The following is a 27,572-nucleotide window of genomic DNA, read 5'->3' on the forward strand; positions in this document are numbered from 1 at the left end:
GACATGTGATGTGTTTTTACTTTGCTGTCACGGAAAGAGCCCTCTGAATTTTTTTTTATGTAATCATTTTGCCATCATTATTTCAGGCAGACCTTTCCTCCAATTTACAATGTACTTGTACAGCTGTGCTTCACATTTCAAGCATTGATTGGTGGCTATAGTGCTATTCTTACTTTGAAAGTGGGCATAGGAGGAATGGTAGTGGTGTGGAAGAAAAAAAGAAGAGTTGCAGAGATGAGGACATGGGGCTCTAGTATTAACGAAAAGGAGTGAATGATGGAGGCAGAAAGAAGAAATGTACTCTAACAGGCTGACAGATAGAGGGAGATATTGGGAGTGAACTAGAAAGGGAAAAGAAGGTGTGATGTAGTGAGGGAGAGAAAAAGAGAGAAAGCCACATATCATCTTTAACACAGTATGCCCTGTTCTTGTAACGTTCGTCGTTAAGGGTAGACCAAGGCGCAGCGTGATTTGGGTTCATCATATTTTATTAAAATGTGAACCAGCAAAAAAACCCACAACAAACGAAAATACAACAAACGAAAAGCTTCGTCGTGCAAAATACATGCAAACAAACAAAGACAAAATCCCACAACAGAAGGTGGGAAAAAGGGCAGCCCAAGTATGATCCCCAATCAGAGACAACGATAGACAGCTGCCTCTAATTGGGAACCATACTAGGCCAACAAATAAAAAGAAAACATAGATATACAAAAACTAGAGTACCCACCCTAATCACACTCTGACCTAACCAAAATATAGAGAATAAACAGGGAACTCGTTGCCGGAGACTCCGGACCGTGAATCGTTCCCGGAGGAACCGGATCCCGGATCATTGCCAGAGGCTCTGAACTGGGAACCACTGCCGGAGGCTCCGGGACTGGGGACCGTCGCCGGAGGCTCCGGGACTGGGGACCATTGCAGCAGGCTCCGGGACTGGGGACCGTCGCCGGAGGCTCCGGGACTGGGGACCGTTGCAGCAGGCTCCTTGCCATGGATCGTCACTGCAGGCTCCGGGCCATGGATTATCACTGGCTTTATGCCACGGATCATCACTGGAGGCTTTGGACCATGAATCATCACTGGAGGCTTCGTACGTGGAGCTGGAACAGGTCTCACCGGACTGAGGAGACATAGTGGAAGCCTGGTGCTGGGAGCTGCCACAACACGTCCTGGCTGGATACCCACTTTAGCTCGGTGAGCGTGGAGAGCTGGCACGGGACGCACGGAGCTATGAAGGTGCAATGCAGGCATAGTGCATAGAGCTGTCGCAGGATATGCTGGGCCGTGGAGGCGCACTGGAGGTCTGGAGCGTAGAGCTGGCACAACGCATCCTGGCTGAATACACCCTGCAGCACGGCAAGTGCGTGGAGCTGGCACAGGCCGCACTGGGTTGTGCTGGTGAACTGGGGATACCGTGCGTAGAGCTGGCGCAGGATATCCTGGACCGAAGAGACGCACCAGAGGCCAGGAGCGCTGAGCCGGCACAATCCTTCCTGGCTGAATGCCCACTCTAGCACGGCAACTGCGGGAAGCTTGCACAGAGCTCACCGGGCTGTGGATGCGCACTGAAGGCATGGTGCACAGAACCGGATAACACGGTGCTTGACTGGTCACTCACTCCCCACGGTAAGCACGGGGAGTTGGCTCAGGTCTGAACCTTGACTCTGCCAATCTCCCCGTGTGCCCCCCAATTTCTTTGGGGGGGCTGCCTTGTGCTTGCTTTGTTAATTTAACTCCTCGTATCGTCGCCGTTTCGCTTTCATTGGCTCCATCTGCTCCTTCGGACGGCTATACTCCCCGGTACTTGTCCAGGGTCCTGCTCCCTCCAGGATTTCCTCCCTGATCCAGTCCTCCTGACCACGTGGCTTCGTCCGTTGGTGGTGGGATCTTCTGTAACGTTCGTCGTTAAGGGTAGACCAAGGCGCAGCGTGATTTGGGTTCATCATATTTTATTAAAATGTGAACCAGCAAAAAAACAATAAACAATACAACGAAAGAAAAGCTTTGTCATGCAAAATACATGCAAACAAACAAAGACAAAATCCCACAACAGAAGGTGGGAAAAAGGGTTGCCTAAGTATGATCCCCAATCAGAGACAACGATAGACAGTTGCCTCTAATTGGGAACCATACTAGGCCAACAAAGAAAAATGAAAACATAGATATACAAAAACTAGAGTACCCACCCTAATCACACCTTGACATAACCAAAATATAGAGAATAAACAGGGATCTCTAAGGTCAGGGTGTGACAGTTCTCTAGTGTGCAGCATATCATTTCATCCCTTTTGCTATGGGTCTGACTTCTCTCCCTCTCTACACTGTCTATGTGGCCTTCTGTTGTCTCTAAACATGATTGCTCCACCACATTTTATTAGGCGAGCATCCAATCTTTAAATATTTAACTAGCTCAATAAAATGTATGTAGTGGAGTTATTATTTACCTTAATTTATACAGGTATGTCAATTCAGAACTAATTGTTATTCATGTACAATGGCAACCTGTCATGTGTGCGGGCCCTACTTTGTCATGTGTGCGGGCCCTACTCTGTAAGTTGTCTTCGGCCCAGCACTTCTTAAAACAAGTGATGTGCATTTAACTACACTAACTCCAATTCCCAAATCTAGGCTTCCATCAAATAAAGAACCTTCGATAATGTAATGATATATAGCTTAAGAGGCCAGGAGGCCTCCCTATCATGTCTGTCTGTCTTTTATCATAACAAATCAGTGCTCAGATTCCTCTCACTTCCCTTCCTGCCATCGAAAGGTCAGCGATATCTCCTAATTACAAGAGTTCTCTCAATTGTTCAGCCTATTGGATATTCATTCCTATAATAGACTGATTTAAATGACAAATTCCTTGCATATTGGTAAGTGGCAATGGAGTAAAGATAATTCATATTTAATTCATGTCAAACCAACACTTCATTAAAAGTAAGGTTACCCCACTGAGGATGGCCTGCATATCATATTGTGCTTTATGGTACTGGCTTTGCTATTTATAGGTTGCACCTCCATCACTTGCGTCATGCCATTGTTATGAACGTTCTCAAGCCGCCCTCTATCGGCGGTGCCCGAAAGTGGTGATAAGCCCAGTCATTCTGGACAGAGGCTAACTACTGTTTAGTCTAAATTAAATTGCCTGGAAATATGATTGCATTGCTAAAGTAGTCAAATATTTAGTAGGAAACAACTTTGCCAGCATTATCATGTTGTCAAATTTACTTTAGACAGATGACAATGTTATTAGCTAGCAAAGTTCGTCAAAAAATAGCTAGCTATGCTAACATTAGCTAGCTAAAATCCGGTGGCCTCCCCTCAATCTTAGCTAGCTAGCGTTATGCTGCATCTAAAGTCAATCTGGTGACATCAAAATGATGCCAAAACTTTTCCTACTAACTGTTAGCCTTCTTTTGAATGTCATTGTATTTCCAAGCTACTGTAATGCACTTGGCGATGCATTGAGTAGAATACTCAGTCTGAAATCAGTCCAAAACGAACATTCAAAACAATATTGTGATGAAACATGCAACCCATCAAAACTCAAATTAGAGATGGGCAAAAGAGCTTTTAGTTTCAGGGCAGTGGAGTCCTGGAACTCCTTGCCAAAAGGTTAAAAAAAACGTGCCAAATAGTTGTCTTAAGAGACTAATTCATAAAATGTCTTGAACGACGAGAGTGGTTCTACGAGCTTATTGTAGTCCCAAGCTCTCAATATGTTACTGTATGTTGTACTTAAATTCATATGTGCACATTATGTATGTGGGTGGGGGAGGGGAAGGCGTAATATGTACAGATAATAGGAATGTGGTTCTTTGTGTTTTTATGCTTTTACTTTGCTTTTGTTGTTTTTCTAATTTCTGTATGTTTAAAAAAAATGTTTGTTTTTTTACATTTCTTAAAGGACTCTTGGAAGATTAGTCATTGGGCTAAACAAGATCCTTATGAAACAAAATAAATTACAAATGTGTTATATCATTGGTCATACAAGAATATCAGATCTCATCTGCTTCTGACATCCGTCACATCATACAAATTATAATGTAAAACTCTAATAGTCAATTCGATTACAGGAAAGCAGTTATATTACATTCGTCTTATAATGCATGTGCAGGACATGAAGTATGCTCACCGAGAAGCATATCCAGCTAAGTTTTGCAAATGTTCATTACAAAACTCCTTTGAGAGACAGTGAGTAAGTGGCCAGCCGTGTGGGTGAGGTGAGTAAGTCAGCATGCGCTTTAGCAGGATGGGTGATGCGGATGGGTCTTCACAGCATGGTTAACATGCAACACTCACTCAGTCACTTGCGCGCACACACACACACACACACACACACACACACACACACACACACACACACACACACACACACACACACACACACACACACACACACACACACACACACACACACACACACACACACACACACACACACACACACACACACACACACACGAAAGGGATAAATAGAGGTCTGAAGGAATGCCTTTTAGAAAGAGTTAGTGTGTGAATTAAGTAATCAGGTTTCTTGTTTTGTAACTTCTCATGGCATTGGAAAGTAAGACTGAAACCTCGGAATGGGTGATGCAAATCGTTTTTAGGGCTGTTTTTCAAGCAAAGACTTGCTTACAAAATTAAGAGTCATGCAAAGATTGAGGCTAGTATATTTTATTCTGTGAAACACTATTGTAAGGACCCCAAAGAGAAGGCTCAAATTAGAGAAAGGTTTGACTATATTGATATTGTTAACAATATTAATCATGTGAATAGGAAAATGTTGATTCAACTACATGTCCGAGAAGAGTGTCTCAGTGTTGTGGCCTTTAATAGCCTGTGGGCCTCCTACTCAACCTGCAAGACTGCTGCTCAAGAGTAACGGCTGCTCCAGGCTCCAGGCGATGGCTGCTGGGAATGGATGCATCAATGCATCAACATTTCAAGAGCTTCAAGGAAAAAATAGATACAGCTGCAGAACTGTGTTTTCCAAAACCCTTTAAATGCCTGAAACATCCCAGATCCATGCTTCTGCACACTCGGCAATAAGCAAATTAAACAATTCATACGTTTTGAAATGTAGCCTGCATTGCAATAGCCATCAATTTAATTCCATATATTAAGCGTAAAGTAGTAATTTCTTTGAGGGTTAAAGATTTCTGGCAGTTAAGTTTTCATGATTACTGTTTTGCTATGTTAGGAACTGAACATTGATATGTCTACTGCAGTTAAGCATTTTCGCTAAAGACAGGAAAGTGGTCTTTGCACCATGCAGATATAAACTACATAAAACCTTGAGAAATTGGGAAACTATTTTCAACTAGCAGCAGTAATAATAATGGCAAACAAGATGTGCAATATCTTTGCAGCATGAAGCAAAAAATGAAAGGTCTCCATAGAAACACTATTTGACCATGGGCTGATGTCCTGGGCTGATGCTTAGTATAATATACACGCACAGCTTGTTATTGACTCCCCATCACAAAAATGCCTACAAAGGACAAGTTACAAAACATTATACATGGCTGAAGATGTTCTTTTTGTAGGTGCTGAGATGCTTTGTCCACCATGGCATTTCCGATTGAGGGAAAAAAAAACATAGTATTGAAGAACTGGCCATGAAAAAGGCCCTAGATCTAAACATTAACACTAACTCTAGTTGTAGAGTCTGTTGTATTCAATTTTGTTCCATAAACAGTAACTGAACAAGTGTATGTCTATAGGGCTAAGAGGGGGAAATAAAATAGACTCAGTGGTTTAGTAATATAAGAACATGAGAAACAAATGATAATAAAAAAGAGAAATATCAAAATTGGGAAAGGCTCTTTCCTTAATGCTACTTACAGGTAATAAGAGTAGGAATATGCATTTCTTCTGAAACATGAAGGTAGACCAGTGGGACAAAATTGAGCACCCAAAAAAGGACAAACAGATTACATTAGTTAGTTCTTTAGCACCCGCATCAAGGAGAGCTGATGGAGAAAAATGTCAAGAACGGGTTAAAGACATTGATTTGCTGCTGGCCTCAGTTTTTTGGGTCTGCCTGTCTGTCAACAGTCTAGTTCTAGTAAAACCAACCTTCCCATTAAGCTCTGCATGTGCCTATCGTCCACCAGTCTATAGTAAAGGCTGGACATTTGGGTGCTCCGATACAGTTGCACATATAACCAACAGTACGCTACTCAAACTCCTGCAGCCATTTCATCAAAGAAGAAAATACACATAATTCACCCGCATTTAAAGAAGAAATAACACATCTGGCTCCCAATAAAATTGAAACTCCTTGAGAGATGGAATTGTCTGAACAGACAGTGGGTGGCTGGGAAAACAAAAATAGGAGAGTAGGGATGGGAGGAGGAGTGGGAGTAAGAGGAAGGGGGTATGTTTTAATGACATACTGTTCAGCCATTCTGTTTAGTGAGATGGAAAGAGAAAGCGATGCTACTGTTGACACTTTGACTGCTTTAGGAACTAAATCAAACCCGAGTGTTGAAATTAGAGGAGGCTTGCGTGTGTGTGCATGCATTCTGTTGGATTTCTCGAGGAAGGGTTCTTTTGAGAGGTAGAACAATCACAAATGACATGCAGCGAGCAGTGAGGAGTTAGCAAGCAGAGATGAGACTGAAAAGCAGATGGTATCTGTTGTTTCTTTTAAAGGTTTGTAGCTCCCAAACGTGTTGACATCAGATATATCAAAGGAGTAAATGTGTGACAAATACCTACAGCATTCAGCACAAAACTAGTCTGTTCATAATAAGTAGCAATGTGTTTAGCATAGTCTTTTTTTAAATACAATTTGATACCCACTTACTACACAAACAATGATGTGTATTTTTTTTTAAGGGGAAGTTCAGGATTTTACAACTTGATGTTAGATGGTTCCTCAAACGAAAAAGTAGTTTTCTTTAAACAGGCACAAACTTCAGCTAACTTTAGTCACCGGTAGCTAACAATCAATGGAAGTGATAGGGGCAATTTTTAAATGGCCAAATCACCTTCATGCAACATCAAACCAAATATAGAACTGATTACAGTTGACTTGGCCATGGAATTTTGACAATTGCCCCTATCACTGGGGAAAACCCAATGGTGGTTAAGACCTGTCGATATCCAAGGTCTTAAAAGATATAATCAACATAATAGATCTGTATGTACTGCAGTCAGATATAGTATTTGATTCAATGGAAAATTAGCCTCCAATCCTTTCCTCTGTTTGACAGTCCTGTTAATAAGTTTGCGGTCACTTAGAACTGTCCTTGTTTTTGAAAATAACATCAAATTGATCAGAAATACAGCGTAGACATTGTTAATGTTGTAAATGACCATTGTAGCTGGAAACGGCTGATTTTCTATGGAATATCTACATAGGCATACAGAGGCATACAGCATCCCGGTGTCGCCTCTTCACTGTTGACGTTGAGACGGGTGTTTTGCGGGTACTATTTAATGAAGCTGCCAGTTGAGGCCTTGTGAGGCTTCTGTTTCTCAAACTAGACACTAATGTACTTGTCTCCTTGCTAAGTTGTGCACTGGGGCCTCCCACTCCTTCTATTCTGGTTAGGGCCTGTTTGCGCTGTTCTGTGAAGGGAGTAGTACACAGTGTTGTATGATATCTTCAGTTTCTTGGCAATTTCTCACATGGAATAGCTTTCATTTCTCAGAACATTAATAGACTGACAAGTTTCAGAAGGAAGTACTTTGTTTCTGGCCATTTTGAGCCTGTAATCGAACCCAAAGCTGCCATCAAGGCAAAGTGTGGCTACTTTGAATCTACATTTTATTTTTAATCGTTTAACACTTTTTTTAATCGAACCCAAAGCTGTCATCAAGGCAAAGTGTGGCTACTTTGAATCTACATTTTATTTTTAATCGTTTAACACTTTTTTGGTTACCACATGATTCCATGTTATTTCATTTTATTATGTCTTCACTAGTATTCTACAATGTAGAATATATTTAAAATAAAGAAAATCCCTTAAATGAGTAGGTGTCCAAACTGCTGACGAGTACTCTATGTTCATGCAAAAAAAGGCAGGGCAGTCAAAAACATAACAGAATTGTTCTGTGTTCACTCTATGGAGCTGGAAACAACACTGAAATTGTGAAAATTATAATATAAATTTGGGTGTAAGAGCCTTCCGGTCTTTGTCCTGTTGGAAAGTAAATCTGAGAACCTGCTTCAGACTGCAAACAACCTTAGACTTGGGAGAAGATTTACAGTTGAAGTCGGAAGTTTACATCCACTTAGGTTGGAGTCATTAAAACTGGTTTCTCAACCATTCCACAAATTTCTTGTTAACAAACTACAGTTTTGGCAAGTTGGTTAGGACATCTACTTTGTGCACAATGCAAGTCATTTTTCCAACAATTGTTTACAGACAGATTATTTCACTTATAATGCACTGTATCACAATTCCAGTGGGTCAGAAGGTTAGATTCACTAAGTTGACTGTGCCTTTAAATAGCTTGGAAAATTCCAGAAAATGATGTCATGGCTTTAGAAGCTTCTGATTGGCTAATTGACATCATTTGAGTCAATTGGAGGTGTACCTGTGGATGCATTTCAAGGCCTACCTTCAAACTCAGTGCCTCTTTGCTTGACATCATGGGAAAATCAAAAGAAATCAGCCAAGACCTCAGAAAAAAATTGTAGACCTCCACACAAGTTTGGTTCATCCTTGGGAGCAATTTCCAAACATCTGAAGGTACCACGTTCATCTGTACAAACAATAGTACACAAGTATAAACACCATGGGACCACACAGCCTTGGTGCGAAAAGTGCAAATAAACCCCGGAAGCAGCAAAGAACCTTGTGAAGAAGCTGTTGGAAACAATTACAAAAGTATCTATATCCACAGTAAAACGAGTCCTATATCAACATAACCTGAAAGGAAGCCACTGCTACAAAACCGCCATAAAAATGTCAGACTACAGTTTGCAACTGCACATGGGGACAAAGATCATACTTGTTAGAGAAATGTCCTCTGGTCTGATGAAACAAAAATAGAACTGTTTGGTCATAATGACCATCGTTATACTTGGAGGAAAAAGGGGGAGTCTTGTAAGCCAAAGAACACCATCCCAACCGTGAAGCACGGGGGTGGCAGCAACATGTTGTGGGAGTGCTTTGCTGCAGGAGGGACTGGTGTACTTCACAAAATAGATGGCATCATGAGGTAGGACAATTATGTGGATATATTGAAGCAACATCTCAAGACATCAGTCAGGAAGTTAAAGCTTGGTTGCAAATGGGTCTTCCAAAAGGACAATGGCCAAGTATACTTCCAAAGTTGTAGCAAAATGGCTTAAGGACTACAAAGTCAAGGTACTGGAGTGGCCAACACAAAGCCCTGACCTCAATCCTTTAGAAACGTTCTGGGCAGAACTGAAAAAGTGAGTGCAAGAGGCAAGGAGGCCTACAAACCTGAACTAGTTACACCCGCTCTGTCAGGAGGAATGGGCCAAAATTAAATTCACACAACTTATTGTGGGAAGCTTGTGGAAGGCTACCCGAAACGTTTGTCCCAAGGTAAACAATTTAAAGGCAATGCAACCAAATACGAATTGAGTGTATGTAAACCTCTGACCTACTGGGTGAAAGAAATGTGATGAAAGAAATAAAAGCTGAAATAAAGCATTCTCTCTACTATTATTCTGACATTTCACATTCTTAAAATAAAGTGGTGATCCTAACTGACCTAGGACAGGGCAATTTTACTAGGATTAAATGTCAGGAATTGTGAAAAACTGAGTTTGAATGTATTTGGCTAAGGTGTATGTAAACTTCTGACTTCAACTGTATGTTAATGCAGCGTGTCATCAGTTTATTTATTTTTTAAATATTGAAAAAGACCATGTGACCTCATCCCAGGCTGCGTCTCAAATGGCAGCCCATTCCCTATATAGTCCAGAGCCCATAGAGCTTTAGTCAAAAGTAATGCACTATATAGGGAATAGGGTGCCATTTTGGATGCTACTCCATAACAAGGGCTGGCTAATGGCCCCAGAGTAATAGGCATCTGTGGATAAACACAAGGTCATGGAGTACCCACTCACTGGAACAAGTGGAAGAACTGCATAAATGCTTAGCATTTAGGAGCAACCAACCTCTTGTCTTTTAATGTAAACTTTGCAAAGGTTTGGTTCAAGTGTCTATGTATGTAATGCTATGAACATGATCTTTTGTCTTTGTGTGTGTTTATTTGTGTGTTTGTGGGAATTTTTTACTATGATTGAATGTCAGGAATTGTGAAAAACTGAGTTTAAATGTATTTGGCTAAGGTGTATGTAACTTCTGACTTCAACTGTACATTCCACCAAAGGTGCTGTACATTCCACCAAAGGTGCATCTACAAAGTATTGACTCAGGGGTGTGAATACTTATGTAAATGAGATATTTTTGTATTTGCAAAAAAAGTCTAAAAACACTTTTCACTTTGTCATTATATGGGGTATTGTGTGTAGACGGATGCGAAAATATATTTAATCCATTTTGAATTCAGGCTGTAACACAAAATGTGGAATAAGTCAAGGGGTAGCAATACGTTCTGAAGGCACTGAACAACTTTAAAAGGTTAAACTATGTAAACATGACACAGAAATACCATTGCTGTATAAACACATCGGACGCACATACACACTCGCGCACACGCTACGCATCCATATGAATTGTAAACATTTAATTATACCACGCACGCATGCAAACATGCAGTGACTGGATGGACACTTAACTCACTCCGCCCATGTTGGGTGACCACATTGTGCCAGACAGTCCTGCATTTTGGCCCTTTGTCCCACAACCAATCAAGTCCCACATTTCATCAACAAATTAAAACATCTAATTACAAAAAAAGTTAGATTTGTCCCGCATTTCAGTCAGACATTCTAACCTGTTTCTTTTGCAGTCACGATATATACACTGAGTGCACAAAACGTTATGAACACCTGCTTTTCCATGACAGATTGACCAGGTGAACACTATGATCCCTTATTGATGTCACTTGTTAAATTCACTTCAAATCAGTGTAGCTGCAGGGGAGGAGACCGGTTGAAGAATGATTGTTAAGCCTTGAGACAATTGAGACATGGACTGTGTATGTGTGCCATTCAGAGGGTAAATGGGCAAGACAAAAGATTTAAGTGCCTTTGAACGGGGTATGGTAGTAGTTGCCAGTCGCACAGGTTTGCGTCAACAACTGCAACGCTGCTGGGTTATTCACGCTCAACAGTTTCCCGTGTGTATCAAGAACGGTCCACCACCTAACGTGGGGTGCATCTCAATATTACCAAGGTGTTCTTGATGTCCAGTACACTCATTGTATATCATAAAGATATGGTACTTGTGATGTTAAACCCTTCTCCAATCGTTGTTGAGATCTGATATTCTGCGCAGCGCAAGACTAGATGTAGGCCAATGTCATATGGTCAAACATATTTGTCAAATCTTTTTGGTCTAATGATGCATTTACATCATGTCGGAAATTCGGGACCGCAGAGTTAAAATGAAAGGAAATTTGCGTAGCGCTTCCTATTGGTTGATTCTGGTACCTCCGAAATGGGAAACTTGGGATCCGACTCTTCCGACCTAGGTTAGCGAGTTTGAGTTTCCGACATGACCACGAATTCCAGCTAAACTTGGAGGACAGTTAACTATTTACAAAAAATGATGAGCTAAAAATTTAAGAAAATAGCCATATAAGGTGATTTTGCAAACCTGTGAGGCTCTCCATGTGCATTAGTTGCTTATTCAAAATATGTGCTGCTACTTCTCACAATATGGCTTTCCTAATTATTTTACATTTCCTGAGACCAACCAGAAATGTTTCCTTTGCTAAATATTCCCAGATTTTCATAAAACGTGGTCTGTCATTTCTGTATCACCAAATTTGCTGCGAGGTAAAACACATTGTAGTAGCCTATAGGAAAGCTTCAATTAGCTTGTTGGGTGCAGTGGTATTTCTCTCTGTGTGTGTGTGTGTGTGTGTGTGTGTGTGGGGGCTAAATTGTCCTGCGAATATCTTGCAAAGTCATCCCTTTGTCCGGCATTTTAAATGTGATTGTTCTAAGCCCATGACTGAATGGCCTTGCATCTGTAATGTTAACAGCCTACGTTTGCACCAAGGCACCAATAAATTACTAATTGTATTTGGTTACACCGTCTTAATGTTCTGAAAGGTATGTTGTCTGGACTAAAGTGGTATTGAATGTGAGGATTTGAAATTGGAAAAAAATGAGTATTGGTAGGGCGATGGGATCTGCTAAGGAAGCGAGGCTGAAGTTCATTGTTTTGGAGAGGAGTCGGTGTGTCACGCCCTGGTCGAAGTATTTTGTGTTTATCTTCATTTATTTGGTCAGGCCAGGGTGTGGCATGGGTTTTTGTATGTGGTGTGTTTGTATTGGGATTGTAGCTTAGTGTGGTGTTCTAGTTAATTCTATGGCTGTCTGAAGTGGTTCTCAATCAGAGGCAGGTGTTTATCGTGGTCTCTGATTGGGAACCATATTTAGGCAGCCATATTCTTTGAGTGTTTCGTGGGTGATTATCCTTAGTGTCCTGATGTCCTTGTTCTGTGTTTATTTACACCAGTATAGGCTGTTTCCGTTTTCGTTACGTTCTTTGTTTTGTAGTGTTTGTAATTGATTTGTGTTTTACGTTTGTTTATTAAACATGGATCGCAATCTACACGCTGCATTATGGTCCGACTCTCCTTCCCACCTAGAAAGCCATAACACGGTGTGGGTGAGGATATTTAAAATACATTTTGTTACGGAGAAATATTACAAGGGGTGGAGTGCTGCCGGAGTTCGGAGGAGCAGCAGTCTAACTTTTTTCAATTTGAGAATAAACTGATCTGGTAAAACAATGGTAAAATTCTAAATACATTTTATTTAACTACCACTAAAATTCCATCAAAAACAATAAAATGACAAACTAAATAAATATGTATAGCAGCCTTGAGGAAGGTAAATGGTGTTTTCTTCCCTGTCTTCTCTCTGGTGGTGGCGAGAATGATGAAGAACTATAGGCGACAGCAGAGGCCTGTCAGAGGCTTGACCACCTTGGTGAATCAGAACGTTGAAAAAACATTTCACTTCACCGTGTGTCTGCCTTGATGTTCATGAAACTCCATGGACCCCTCTTGCACAGTGGAACCTAAAACGATATGTGACCACTTGGTTACGGTGACACCGTTCTGCCGAGGACTCCAAACCAGAGTGGCCACCGCAAAGCCCAAGTAGACTGCTTGGGATATTTAGCCTACATTGGCTATTGGTTGAGACGCAGGGCCCGTTCTAGCTTGGTACAGTATGTCAGGGTGGGCAATTGGAATTGGGCCAAGTTGAAGGTAATAATGCATTTAGGTTATAAACTCAGCAAAAAAAGAAACGTCCCTTTTTCAGGACCCTGTGTTTCAAAGAATTTGTAAAAATCCTAATAACTTCACAGATCTTCATTGTAAAGGGTTTAAACACTGTGTCCTATGCTTGTTCAATGAACCTTTAACAATTCATGAACATTCACCTGTGGAACGGTCATTAAGACCCTAACAGCTTACAGTCAGATGGTCACAGTTATGAAAACTTAAGACACTAAAGAGGCCTTTCTACTCATTCTGAAAAACACCAAAAGAAAGATACCCAGGGTCCCTGCTCATCTGCGTGAACGTGCCTCAGGCATGCTTCAAGGAGGCATGAGGACTGCAGATGTGGCCAGGCAAAATATTGCAATGTCCGTACTATGAGACGCCTAACACAGCACTACAGGGAGAAGGGACGGAGAGCTGATTGTCCTCGCAGTGGCAGACCACATGTAACAACACCTGCACAGGATCGGTACATCTGAACATCACACCTGCGGGACAGGATGGCAACAACTGCCTGACTTACACCAGGAACGCACAATCCCTCCCATCAGTGCTCAGACTGTCTGCAATAGGCTGAGGGCTTGTAGGCCTGTTGTAAGGCAGGTCTTCACCAGACATCACCGGTAACAACGTCAACTATGGGCACAAACCCACTGTCGCTGGACCAGACAGGACTGGTAAAAAGTGCTCTTCACGGACAAGTCACAGTTTGGTCTCACCGGGGGTGATGGTCGGATTTGCGTTTATCGTCGAAGGAATGAGCGTTACACCAAGGTCTGTACTCTGGAGCGGGATCGATTTGGAGGTGGAGGGTCCGTTGTGGTCTGGGGCGGTGTGTCACAGCATCATCGGACTGAGCTCGTTTTCATTGCAGGCAATCTCAACGCCGTGCGTTATAGAGAAGACATCCTTCCCCCTCATGTGGTACTCTTCCTGCAGGCTCATCCTGACATGACCCTCCAGCATGACAATGCCACCAGCCATAATGCTTGTTCTGTGCATGATTTCCTGCAATACAGGAATGTCAGTGTTCTGCCATGGCCAGCGAAGAGCCCGGATCTCCATCCCATTGAGCACATCTTTAACCTGTTGGATCAGAGGGTGAGGGCTAGGGCCATTCCCTCCAGAAATGTCCGGGAACTTGCAGCAGGTGCCTTGGTGGAAGAGTGGGTTATTTATTTTATTTTATTTATCTGTTATTTCAGCAAGAACTGGCAAATCTGGTGCAGTCCACGAGGAAGAGATGCACTGCACTACTTAATGCAGCTGGTGGCCACACCAGATATAGACTGTTACTTTTGATTTTGACCCCCCCCCCTTTGTTCAGGGACACATTATTCCATTTCTGTTAGTCACATGTCTGTGGAACTTGTTCAGATTATGTCTCAGTTGTCGAATCTTATGTTCATGCAAATATTTACACATGTTAAGTTTGCTGAAAATAAAAGCAGTTGACAGTGAGAGGACGTTTCTTTTTTTTTTTGCTGTTTTTAGTTTGAGATCCATGAATACACCACACCAAAAGCAAAGTAATAATAATACAAAAAAATACCAAAACCTTGAAATAATTACCATTGAAAACTACTTTCCTGCAATTCTGCGTAGTAATGTAATGATTTATGTCACTACTAGGTCAATTGATTTGATAGCATCCTTAATCTAATTTGGTAATCGTTGCAAATATATCTCCAAAAGTGAAGTCTGCTTGTTTGTCATGATTCAATTCATAGCTTTAGATTATAATATGATAGACTCACTATAACAAGCTTCTGGTTGAACCACAAAGACACAGACTCATGCCTATAGGCAGGTGAATAAATATGTGTGTGTATACAAGAGGCATAGTTTAGAGTAATGAATTACAACCCACTCACCAAAAAAGTGCTTTTGTGGTGAACACTTAATGAATCCGAATTAGTGCACCACTCCAAATAGGTTGTGACATTATTAGTGAAACTTACTAGTTTGACATAGAAAGTGGAGCAGAGTTAAGCCTTCCTCTTGGTGGGTAAGTGCAGGTAAAGAGTAACAACAGTAGCTGCAAGGCCAGTTCATTGTTGCGCCAGGGGGTTATGCAACGCAAAACAACAAAATATGAATGAAAACCCTTACTGAAAGGTGTACTTATAATGCAAGACATAAAATTCACTATAGATCATTGCAGATAATGTATCTAATATTCAACTGACAATGCATAGGAGGCTAGGTAAAAAATATCAATAATAAATCAATGAATAAGACTGACATTGAGAGTGGCATTTTGTACAATCACAGTGATGCAGAACAAAGGCTAGAAATCCAAAATGGTGCAATCGACAGTGACGGTCTGAGTATCAAAAAGTAATGGCCTCGTGAATTTTCGTGCATGTGTTGGACATGAATGACGTATCTGATCACAGATGAGTCCCAACAAAAATGGTGAGGCACAATCTCAAGATGCGTAGCTAAAAATAAACATACAATACCCCACACTCAGAGTTCTCCATGTGTGTATCTCTCTAGCGGGCGCAGGCCAAAAGAGGAAGAAGATAAGAGAAGGGTGTGAGACTAGTATTAGAAAGAAAGTGGACAACAGTGGTGGATTTGATCATGTCAATAACTGGTACAGATTATTTATTAAGACGTTTTGTTATACCAACATATAACGTATGTCTAGAGATGAAGTATATATATTACACCTAAAGGCTAAATAGTCTATTTCAACTGGAAATGTATGCAGAGGAGTTCAGATGATTAGAATGATTGCATTGACCCTAAAGCTTTCATTGGGATGAATCAGCTGAATAATGAATATTACACCTAAACTTATATGTTGATACAGTTGAAGTCGGAGGTTTACATACACTTAGGTTGGAGTCATTAAAACTAGTTTTTCAACCACTCCACAAATTTCTTGTTAACAAACTACAGTTTTGGAAAGTTGATTAAGACATCTACTTTGGGAATGACAAGTAATTTTTCCAACAATTATTCACAGAGAGATTGTTTCACTAATAATGCACTATATCACAATTCCAGTGGGTCAGAAGTTTACATACACTATTGGAGGTGTACCTGTGGATGTATTTCAAGGCCTACCTTCAAACTCAGTGCCTCTTTGCTTGACATCATGGAAAAATCAAAAGAACTCAGCCAAGACCTCAGGAAAAAAAAACTGTAGACCTCCACAGGCCTGGTTCACCCTTGGGAGTAATTTCCAAACGCCTGAAGGTACCACGTTCATCTGTACAAACAATAGTACACAAGGATAAACAGCATGGGACCACGCAGCTGTCATACCGCTCAGGAAGGAGACGCGTTCTGTCTCCTAGAGATTAACGTACTTTGGTGCGGAATGTGCAAATCAATCACAGAACAACAGCAAAGGACCTTGTGAAGATGCTGGAAGAAACAGGTACAAAAGTATCTCTATCCACAGTAAAAGGAGTCCTATATCGACATAACCTGAAAGGCCGCTCAGCAAGGAAGAAGCCACTGCTCCAAAACCGCCATAAAAATGCCAGACTACGGTTTCCAACTACACATGTGGACTAAGATCGTACTTTTTGGAGAAATGTCCTCTGCTCTGATGAAACAAAAATAGAACTGTTTGGTCATAATGACCATCGTTATGCTTGGAAGAAAAACGGGGAGGCTTGCAAGCTGAAGAACACCTTCCCAACCGTGAAGCACGGGGGTGGCAGCATCATGTTGTGGGGGTGCTTTGCTCCAGGAGGGACTGGTGCACTTCACAAAATAGATGGCATCATGAGGTAGGACAATTATGTGGATATATTGAAACAACATCTCAAGACATCAGTCAGGAAGTTAAAGCTTGGTCACAAATGGGTCTTCCAAATGGACAATGACCCCAAGCATACTTCTAAAGTTGTGGCAAAATGGCTTAAGGACAACAAAGTCAAGGTATTGGAGTGGCCATCACAAAGCCCTGACCTTGATATGATAGAAAATCTGTGGTCAGAACTTAAAAAGCGTGTGCGAGCAAGGAGGCCTACAAACCTGACTCATTTACACCAGCTCTGTCAGGAGGAATGGGCCAAAATTCACCCGACTTATTTTGGGAAGCTTGTAGAAGGCTACCTGAAACATTTGACCCAATTTAAACATTTTAAAGGCAATGCTACCAAATACTAATTGAGTGTATGTAAACATCTGACCCTCTGGGAATGTGATGAAAGAAATAAAAGCTGAAATAAATCATTCTCTACTATTATTCTGACATTTCACATTCTTAAAATATAGTGGTGATCCTAACTGACCTAAAACATGGAATTTTTACTAGGATTAAATGCCAGGAATTGTGAAAAACTGATTTTAAATGTATTTTGCTAAGGTGTATGTAAACTTTCGACTTGAACTGTATATGGGTATGTGCATGATAGTAAGATGGTTAGAATTTGGCAGGGACTCTTACTGGCCCAGCCATTTGGGATCAGAGGTGGCCACTCACAAATTAGTGGGTGACATAAGCAAACAAATCTTCTAACTACATGCATAATTAACATGGGGGGCTTGGCTTGAAATATTAATTGGTTAAGTTAAATGTCAATTGAAGTGGCTGTACAAATAGTGCTCTCCCTCCACTTCAGCCATCTCAGTCTAAACTGCCAAAGTCAACACTGGTTTCAAGTGGAGGAGAACCAGCTCTTCCACACGTGCACAAACACACCGACTGGGACAACATGTGCACCTGTCCAAATGGAGAGAAGGATTGGGCCTAGCTGGTGTTGGTCTGGCACTCAACCACTGATTGCACATGAAGGTTGTCTGTGCATATACCATCACAAAACTGCAATGTGCGGATGTATTCTGTGATTTGTTACTACAATAAACCTCTACTTTATAATACATTTAGTCTGATGTTTTTAAAGAAAAAAAAACACATTAAGCCCCAAGAGAATTTTTTTTCAATTTCTACAATTCTCTACAATACTGTTGAGAAGCTATGTGGAGTAGTTTTGAGCGGTTAGCGAAATTCCAAAGCCACAAATGGTGAACATTCCATTGTCTCTGTCAAGTCCACATCAATAGAAAAAAGGGGTTACGATGAAATAACTTAATATTGAAGTTGTGTGTATTTCTTAGTTTTTATTTGATGACTTTGTTATTTTTCATTCCTTAATTAAAGTCCTCATCTCATCTCTGCTCAGGCAGTAGCAGTCAGCCAACCCATCTTTTGTTATCTGTGTACGCCCCATACTGTACTGTCTTTAGTCATCCTGTTTAGCTAGCCTGTCTAACTACGCTGCAGAGCTGTCTGCATAATAATTTAACTAGTTCTTCAAAGTAGAAAAGGCATACTCCCCTGTAGGTCTAAGCCCTTAGATCGCAATATCTACTAAGCTAACATATGGAATTGTTTTAAGGCGGTCATCAAATGTATAATTTAACCATTGGATTTTGAGGTATAAAAAAAGGGCCTTTACTACAAATTCATAAATGGCAAAACCAAAAGTATGATAATAAGGAACAAAGTTCTGAGAGACATTTTTGCAAAATGTAGACCCATGTTTGGTCACTTTTTGCAATTTTTACAGCCTGGTACTGGGTCACTTTCAGATGACTCCACTGAAGCTTGTGTGGTTGTAGAGCAGAACAACCGACATGTTCGTGTTTGTGAGTGATATTGGTGATAGTTTGTAGGTCCAACGGTGCAGTCTGGACAGTTGGTTTTGCGAGAAGACCTCTTCGAAATGAGAATGTCCACGACAGAGTTCAGACAAGTGCCGTAAAGCTTGTGGATATTGTAGAGTCAAACAACTGACACTGTTGTGTTCGTGAGAGTCTAACCTTTCAATATCAGTGACATACAGTATTATAGTTCATAGCTCATACAGTTTGGGTTGGACAGACAATTGTGACGATTTTCTTGTCCAGGTCCTCCGCTTTCACATGTCAATCAGCTCTAGAGGGGTTTAATGAAGGGTCTATGTTCCTCTCTTCATTGTGTTGAGTGCATTCCTCTCCCATACGGTCTGTGTGTATCTAACCTAACATAGCAGGCGTTAAAGTGTATACTTCCAGAGATCTGTATATAATGACGAGAAGCTGATGTCTCCGCTCTAACAAAGGGAGTCGTTATCCTAAAGCCGGGAAGGAAGGCGACAAGCTTAGGGCCAAAATAAGCCAATAGAAACACATTGGGGTTTTTTTGACAGATTTTGGCAACAGTGAAACCTCTAGTTTCCCCTATTCATCTTTGTCGGAGCCAGGGGAAAAAGCTGCAATGGATTATGGTCATTGTAGTTAATTACCACGTTTCTGTGCTGAATTATGTTAAATATTTGCTTAATGAAAATGTATCTCCCATCATGGAGATGGCCCATCATCCGACATATTTCTTGGCTTGATTTCTCTCGTGAATGATTTGTTTTCTTGCTAGAGAAACTGTGATTTGGGCTCACAAAAAAAAAACTACATGGAATTCAAGTAATTGCTGTTTAATAACCAGGAAAGAAATGTCATGTTAGTTAATCCTTAAGAGTCCATTAACGCACCCGTGTAACATCATACAACAATAATCTGCCAGTTTAAGCTTGAGATATAAGTATTTTTGCATGGGCTGTGTCTCAAACCCCCATATCCACCTATATCTGCCTTCCGCATCTACAGTGGGAGGTGACCGAGCTACAGCAGTATTTGCCAGACCATGAAACATCCCGAAAATCTGTATTTTCACAAAAACGTATGTAGTGTCCGAACGACCACTCTATGGAATGACCACTGTATGGAAAGGGGAGACTCTGTTTTGCTCTACGACCTCCAGAAGTGTCAGGGGACTAGTCTGAAGGTAACCCATACAAACAAATGGAAGTATAAAGGTTGTTTTGTGCCAAGTAAGGGGTTAAATATGTGTCCAATTTTTTTTTTATATATATATATTTTTTGGACACTTTCTTAAATCACCTAGATATAGGACAGACACTTCAAAACCTTATTCCTTATGATAAATTTTTTAAATGTATTTTTTGCCATTTATTAATGTGTTATTCAATGCGTTTCTATGGGCTATAGTAGAAAAGGTCAACATTTTTTACACCTAAAGAGGTCCTAAAATTCAAAATCAAATAGCTAAATGATCCATGGTATGACCATCTTAAAACAATTCCATATGCTAGCTTAGTAACCCCCCACTCAACACTACTGTGGATTTCTACAACTCCCATCTTGTTATAGAAACAGTCGTTTTCTTAGTCTGAACACAATTTAAATAGACTCCCCCATGACCTTAATAATCCTCTTCTCAGTGCAGGTACAAAATGCTACTGTTTTTGGAACTTTACCATTAATTTAAGGATTTTTATCTTGGACTTGCACGTTTGACAGTGCTGTAAGAGCCCTAAAGGTTCAAGCTACCGTGCTGGAAAACAGTCACCATTAAGTCTTTGCCTGTCCATTCAATTCATTCGTATGTTAGTACAAAAAGCTCTAAAACACGCAACACCGCTTTGAACGATTAAATGGACAGTGTATACTCGCTTCCAGCATGTTTTCACCACAAAAAAAACAGTGGCTGAAACCCATGTAAAACGCTGCAATTGTTAACTATCTATGATGCAAGAATGAAATATAGATGATCCAGCAAAGCCAGGCATCTTAGGATATTGTAGCCTAAGCACTTCTCCCTCTCCTCGATCTACACATTCCTAATATTGAGTTGAAAACTTTCCACAGAGATGCTGGCCCATGTTGACTTCCATGCTTCCCACAGTTGTGTCAAGCTATCATAGTTGGTATACATACTAGTTAACCCATGGCCCCATAACACCCACGGTTTCATCTACATATTGATTTGCAATTCATATATGCCCTGCTTAGGAGGCCATCTTTGGTTGTTGACATATCCACTTATTTCTGCAGAGGTTGTCTGATTTGAAGTAATTGTAAAGCCTCATTGCTCATGGGTGCAACTGTATGTTGAGTCTAGGATTTCTTATTGATTTGTGTACGTACAGATTTCTGTGACTTATTCACCATAGGACTGTATAATAAAAGCATGACAACCAGAGTAGCTTTTTTTTCTGGAATATGTCATTAATAGGATTTTAAGTGAACATAATTGTAACAAGAGAAGGTTAACTATATTATATATATTTTTAAACAGTTTACGTAAAACATCTGTGTTGTAATTGTGCTCCCTCAACTTAATGGTAACACTTTATAATAACTCATGAAGAAGCCATTCAAAATGCAATGTTTATAAATGATTAAAGAAATGATCAAATAGTACTTATCAATAGTTTATTCATTTATGAAAGTTATTATAAATTGCTGCCCTGTTTATTTCCAAGAATATTTGTGATTGTGACATACAAGTCATTTTGTCTCAGTAGCATAGCCTACTCCTACAATGACAAATGGTTGGTCATGATGTACAGTATTAAGTCACTTCAAAGTTGAGGTAACTATGTGTGGAGTGGTAAGGTGAACCATTTTTTTATTTATTATAAAAATAAATAAAAAACTGTGGGTCCTAGCATAGAAAAATGGCATGGGGATGTGATTAGGGTGATTTAGGAAAACAAGAGACAGGACGGAAACAGAGATGTGATGGAAGTCAGCCAGTGTGCATGTGAACAAGACACAGAAAGCTGTGTATGTCTGTAAAGCCCCCCTAAAAACATACCTCCTTATGAGTTAGTCCCAGTGATCTAGTAATATTGTGCATGGGACATTTGGGTCACACTATGGTGTTACGACTGTAGTAATATAGTCCGACATATTTACGCTTACACTTGCTGCATCGGGGACACACTACGGGTTTCTCTACTGCTCTTTACCTGCGTTTGAAGGTGAGAACCACTCCCAGTAGAATGATGATGAACATGAGAATGCCCGCGATGACACCGGCCATCTTGACGGTGCTGTCCACCTGCTTTTCGGGCTCCACAGCGTCTGAGTCCTGGGTGGACGCGCCTATAAACAGGCACAGACACATCACAGAGAGGAGGAGGGAGTTTACCCTGGAGCAACCATCCTCCACACACACACACACACACACACACACACACACACACACACACACACACACACACACACACACACACACACACACACACACACACACACACACACACACACACACACACACTATCACAAAGTCATGCAAAGAAATGTCAGGATCATTATTAGTAATGAAAGGGAGACATTATTTGAGTGAAAAGGTAATGGTGATTAGATATAGTGTTGTTGTTAAGGGTATTGGCAGACATGTTGGCTATATCCTGCCTGCTAAACTCCAAATGATAACAAGACAAAGTTCAATAAAGATTCAGTAAACTTGTGTAAGGGTGCTTCTCACACAGGACAGATGAATGGTGAAAATCAACATGCAAATAACCGACTGGAAATACACAAGTTAGAGTAAGGTCAGTTTCTCTTGCATCAAAGGACTTGTGGTTGAGTTACGTATGAGTTGTTCATTTCAACAGGCTTTGCATCAAACACAGAAGTTGCACCACAATGACACACTGAAGACATGCAGTGCACTAGTGTTGAACAAACATTGATTTAGGAAGGACATGCAGGAGAATGTTAGCATGGGTTGTGACTGAAGTAGCTTGGACATACAGTGAACCACAGAGAGGGAGAGAATGTATAGGTTGAGTGAGTTAATAGTACTGCTAGCGACTCCAGCGCCTTCCACAGCTTACAAAAGTACTCTTACCTTATCAACTACAACTGAAAATCCTTGCTTTGAACAACACAAAAGACTATGGGAATTGCACCCTAGTGTTGCTGTCTGTTTGGAAACATTAGAGTAAAACAACGTGCTGCTTCTATGTTCAACCTCTTACAGATGCTATATTTTCACTCTGGGTATTATTTCCATGAGGTTCATTGAGGTGTTATAGAAACACATTCATTTATATTTTATTACCAACCAAACACCATCAATTAATGTTTGTAGACCTAATTAGTATATGTAGCTTATTCATCTTGACTATGTTGAAGATCAATACAAGTATGGCTCTTATTGGTGAAGGGTGCTCAGAAAAAAAGCCTTAAATAGAAAATATATACTTTTTTTGAAACATAGCATCAAGGCTATTTACAATTTGATGAATGCAAACTTCCAATGACATAACGAAAAGTGACTGTTTCAAATCCAATGAAAGAACTCGTCGGATCTCCTGAGCTATTCCACTGTACTGCAGAACAGCGTTGGATAGATGTACACATGCCAAAATGAATGAGCAAACTTGATGAACAATTAAGGCATGTTCAAACAAACTGGGTGTCTTATTTCTAGCCTCTCTTTTACAAATGCCTTTGTTCAAAATATCCTTTGAACCAACAGATTAAGAATATAACCTTGGTATGTTTTCGACTTCAATTTACTGAACGCTTAACACCATGTTGACACTGTTATCAATTTTACTTTGAATTTAAATTACATAGACCTCACCTAAAAATGTGGAATGGGTAAAATGTCCCATTCAGTTTACTGTATAGAATAAAGACCCTATTTGTGTGTAGCCGTAGAGTTTAGGGAAAGGGGGATACCTAGTCAGTTGTCCAACAATACATTCAACTTAAATGTGTCTTCCGTATTTAACCCAACCCAATCACTATCTACACTGAAGTTATATTGATACCCATCTTGTCATTTATGGGGATATCTGTTGTTTTAAGGAATATCGGAAATCTGTGTTTTTAATTCCTGCTTCAACAGTGAAGATCAAAACTTCAGGTGCAGAGTTCCCGCAAGACTTGAGTCATTTGACACCTAATCAGAACCCTTGATCCATCATCATAAAAATCATAATCTTCCCCTGATTAAATTCTCACTGTGCTTTCCTGCACACCCACAAACGTGGTTGTTCGCTTAAAAAAATATGTAAAGCCTTTTACTTTGGGCTGGGGTAAAAGTTAACTATAAAAAGGAATTATGACTAAAACCCATGATATTAAAACTTAATCTCATTCATATATGGATGGATTGATTCCACAGACTGGGATGAGTGACACTGGTGGCAGCAGTGGGATTTGGCAGGAAACAGCACTGCATGGGAGCTATCGTCTGGCAGACGGGGCAGCCCTGTGAGATTACAGCAGCAAAGCTAAGTGTCTCTAATGGGATTACAATCTGAGCACTGCAGCACTGGGTCAGATGGGCTCAGATTAATGTGATTTATCGGCCCTGTAAACAATGTACAATGCTAATGGTACCAAGACTAGGCCTCAGAACAAAATGTCAACACTAATGTTTGTTTAGGTCAGCAGTGCACGCAGTACTTAAAGGCTTTAAAAGACATTATTTGGGTTCTTTTTTTGTTTGGATAAAAAAGAAATACCATACATTTATCTGCGTTATTTGCAATATATACCATAACGTATGGTCAATGTTCTATCCTGAACTGAGTGCTTGTCCTCAACAAAGAGAGTGCCATTATTATGAAACAGGCTGCTTTGAACATAAACAGTTTGGATGGTCCAGAAACATGACATCTACATCATTCTTTCACGAAGCAAAGCCCATTGGCACAGCGCTATAAACCTGGTCATATAGTGGAAAATAGACCAGATCCTATCATATTGTCACAAATACTCGAACAACTGTCAGACCAAAATCATACCCAATATACCAAGATCCCCGAGGTTGCTAGGTTTTGTACTGCTAAGGTCACTTCCGTATGATATTTTGGCTCACAAATATCATCAAATAGTAGCTAAAACTCAACATAAAGGGTAATTCTGCTAAAAGGCAAATACAAAATAAATGCCCTTCAACAATCAATTCAACTGATTCTGTACTATTGCATTACTCATAAAATGGTCTATTCATTTGCCATAATGTCTTTATAGTCATCGTGTTCACCTAACCCTGCTATTCTTCTCCCCAGACACCAGAAAGTGATTTCCAGCAACTGTTTTCCGATTTGAGTCAGGGCCATTGAACGGTTTGTCGCTGCACATCGAGGTAGATGGAAATTCATCAAAGTGTTATAAGGGCAACATTTGCATAAGACAACACCAAAGTGTACCAGGTCGGGCTGTCTACATACACAATACATTGCTAGATTTCCACACAACGGCCTTTCCTCTGATTCAAGAGCAAGCGAGCTGTACTCTGTGTTTAAGGGGTTTTTTTTGGGGGGGGGGGGGGGGTATTGTACCTTTTGAAGTGCACACCGCAAGCAACTTATCATAATTGCATGACACTCGCAGCAAACACTCTATATACAATCTGTATGGTAAGTTTGTAAATCTGTATGGTACATCTAAATGGTAATCGACATTCACAGACAGTGTATGGATGAACAAGGTTAGAACTTGATTCCTTGTGGACTATAAGCATAGATGTGTATAACATGGAGTGTATGAACATTACAACAGTACATTGATCTCTATCTAGCCAGACAGGAGAGTAGCCACCTCTCTAACTGGTATGACGTTCCATTCAGGGGTTAGCGCGCCAGCGACAGACAGTGAGTGTGGAGCATAGGCAGGGTGCAGAACAGTTGTATGGGGGATGTTTGGGTGAGTAAATGCAGACTCAACTTGGAAAGGAAGGGAGTGGGTTGACATCGTGTGTCTCGTTTTTGTATATTTTGCTCAGAGACATATTACAGCTCATCTTGACTCATCCCTATTGTAAAGTAAGGATTATACTGGCTTGCGCTCTTTGCAGTAATTCAGACCTAAAGAAGTTACATTTGAAGATAAAGTTCACATTTTGCACTCTGTGGCATAATAACAATAACTTAGTTGACGGTCTTGCTTTGCAGTTAACAATTGTTGAATAGGGTGCGTGGATGATACACGAGTATCATAATGTTCTTGCCACTTAAGAAGAGACAAATAACAATCAATCATAGATAGATCATGGTGGATGAAAAAATCTAAATGTTTGTCAGATCTGTGTTTAAGCCACTTTCTAAAAAATGTATTGGGATTACAGATGCACATTCAATACAGTTTAAAAGCTTAAGTCCATGAGCAAAACTACAAAACAACTATCAAACAAATCTCAGGGATTGTCAAAATAGTAACAAACAATGAAAATAATAAGAGGGACGATAACCATACATATTTGGGGCACCAAGGTACAGTAGTCTCAATGGAATCATTGACAGCCAGCTACACTTTTGTGGACCAGACATGCAAACAAATGCATTAAGATGAGGAAAGAGAGAAAATAAAAAAAATACAAACAAAGTAATGTATATAAAAGAACAGAAGAAAGAAATCTGGCTATGGAGCAATAATCACCTTCACTGGGGATGACAAGTATGTACGGCGTGGTATTTTGTCCCCTACCTATTACCACTAAGAACAAGGTTTAAAGTTCCCGGTTAGCATGCATGAAAGAAGAAAGAAACAAAGAAAAATTGTCTAAAGAAAAGACGCCTTCGTTGTTTCAATTGAACATTAATCACAGTAGTAGGTAAAAATTCAAGTGATATTGCTATAACATTTTGAAGAAAACTATGGGCAGTATGATTATATAGATGGCTGAATATATGAATTTCAACAAGAGTCGGATAGCTTCCGTTAACGGAAAATGGAAAAGTAGTAGAAGTGTTCCTAATAGCATCTTCGGATCCATAAATCTATTTCAGAGGAATATTTTCGAGGTTTGATTCTCAGTGCACGTGAATGTGACATTGGATTGAAAGCATTGATATTAACCTTTGATTCTGACTGGAAGAAGAAAAATAGGAGATGGAGTAAAAAAAAATTGTAATGTTTGAACTTTGTGGGAGTTTTGATCCAAAATTAGATCTCTAAACTTTTACGATGTCCATATTAGGACAGCTTCAATCTTAGCAACATTTCCATGGTTTATCAAATAGGAAACTCAAATTAGATGTTAACAATTATGACCCCCAAATTTCCATACAGATTCTATACATTATTTAACTATCAAATACAATCATATTGAAATAATCAATCTGTGTATTCGTACTAGAAGAGATGAAGGGCCACAAAGTTTAAAGCATGTATTTTCCAAAGCAGACATGCAATCAGTGTGTCTACAAGTGTAGACTCCAAACACGGTAAAGAGATCAATTCAGAACAGGAGCATGGTGAGAGAAAAGAACAGAAAAAAATAGAGCCCACTGATGAGAAATATTTGACTTAGACAAAAAAATAACGTGAAAATCAATAACTACATCAAAATAATATTGTCTGTGCAAAAATGTATGTACAGTATGTCTAAAAAGATAAACAGCAACTTAAATTGGGGAATGGGAAGA

The 27,572-nt window shown here is 40.2% G+C and overlaps 1 protein-coding gene across 1 annotated transcript in view; it reads right to left on the reverse strand.

The window, feature by feature from the left end:
• Nucleotides 1-27,572, reverse strand: part of ptprt (protein tyrosine phosphatase receptor type T) — a 440,070-nt gene that overhangs the window by 74,525 nt on the left and 337,973 nt on the right. The window contains exon 14 of the mRNA XM_064965460.1: nucleotides 22,149-22,284. Coding sequence (XP_064821532.1) covers nucleotides 22,149-22,284 — 136 coding nt within the window. The remainder of the gene's footprint in view (nucleotides 1-22,148; nucleotides 22,285-27,572) is intronic.

This window comes from Oncorhynchus masou, chromosome 5, assembly GCF_036934945.1.
Source record: "Oncorhynchus masou masou isolate Uvic2021 chromosome 5, UVic_Omas_1.1, whole genome shotgun sequence".
Taxonomy (NCBI): Eukaryota; Metazoa; Chordata; class Actinopteri; order Salmoniformes; family Salmonidae; genus Oncorhynchus; species Oncorhynchus masou.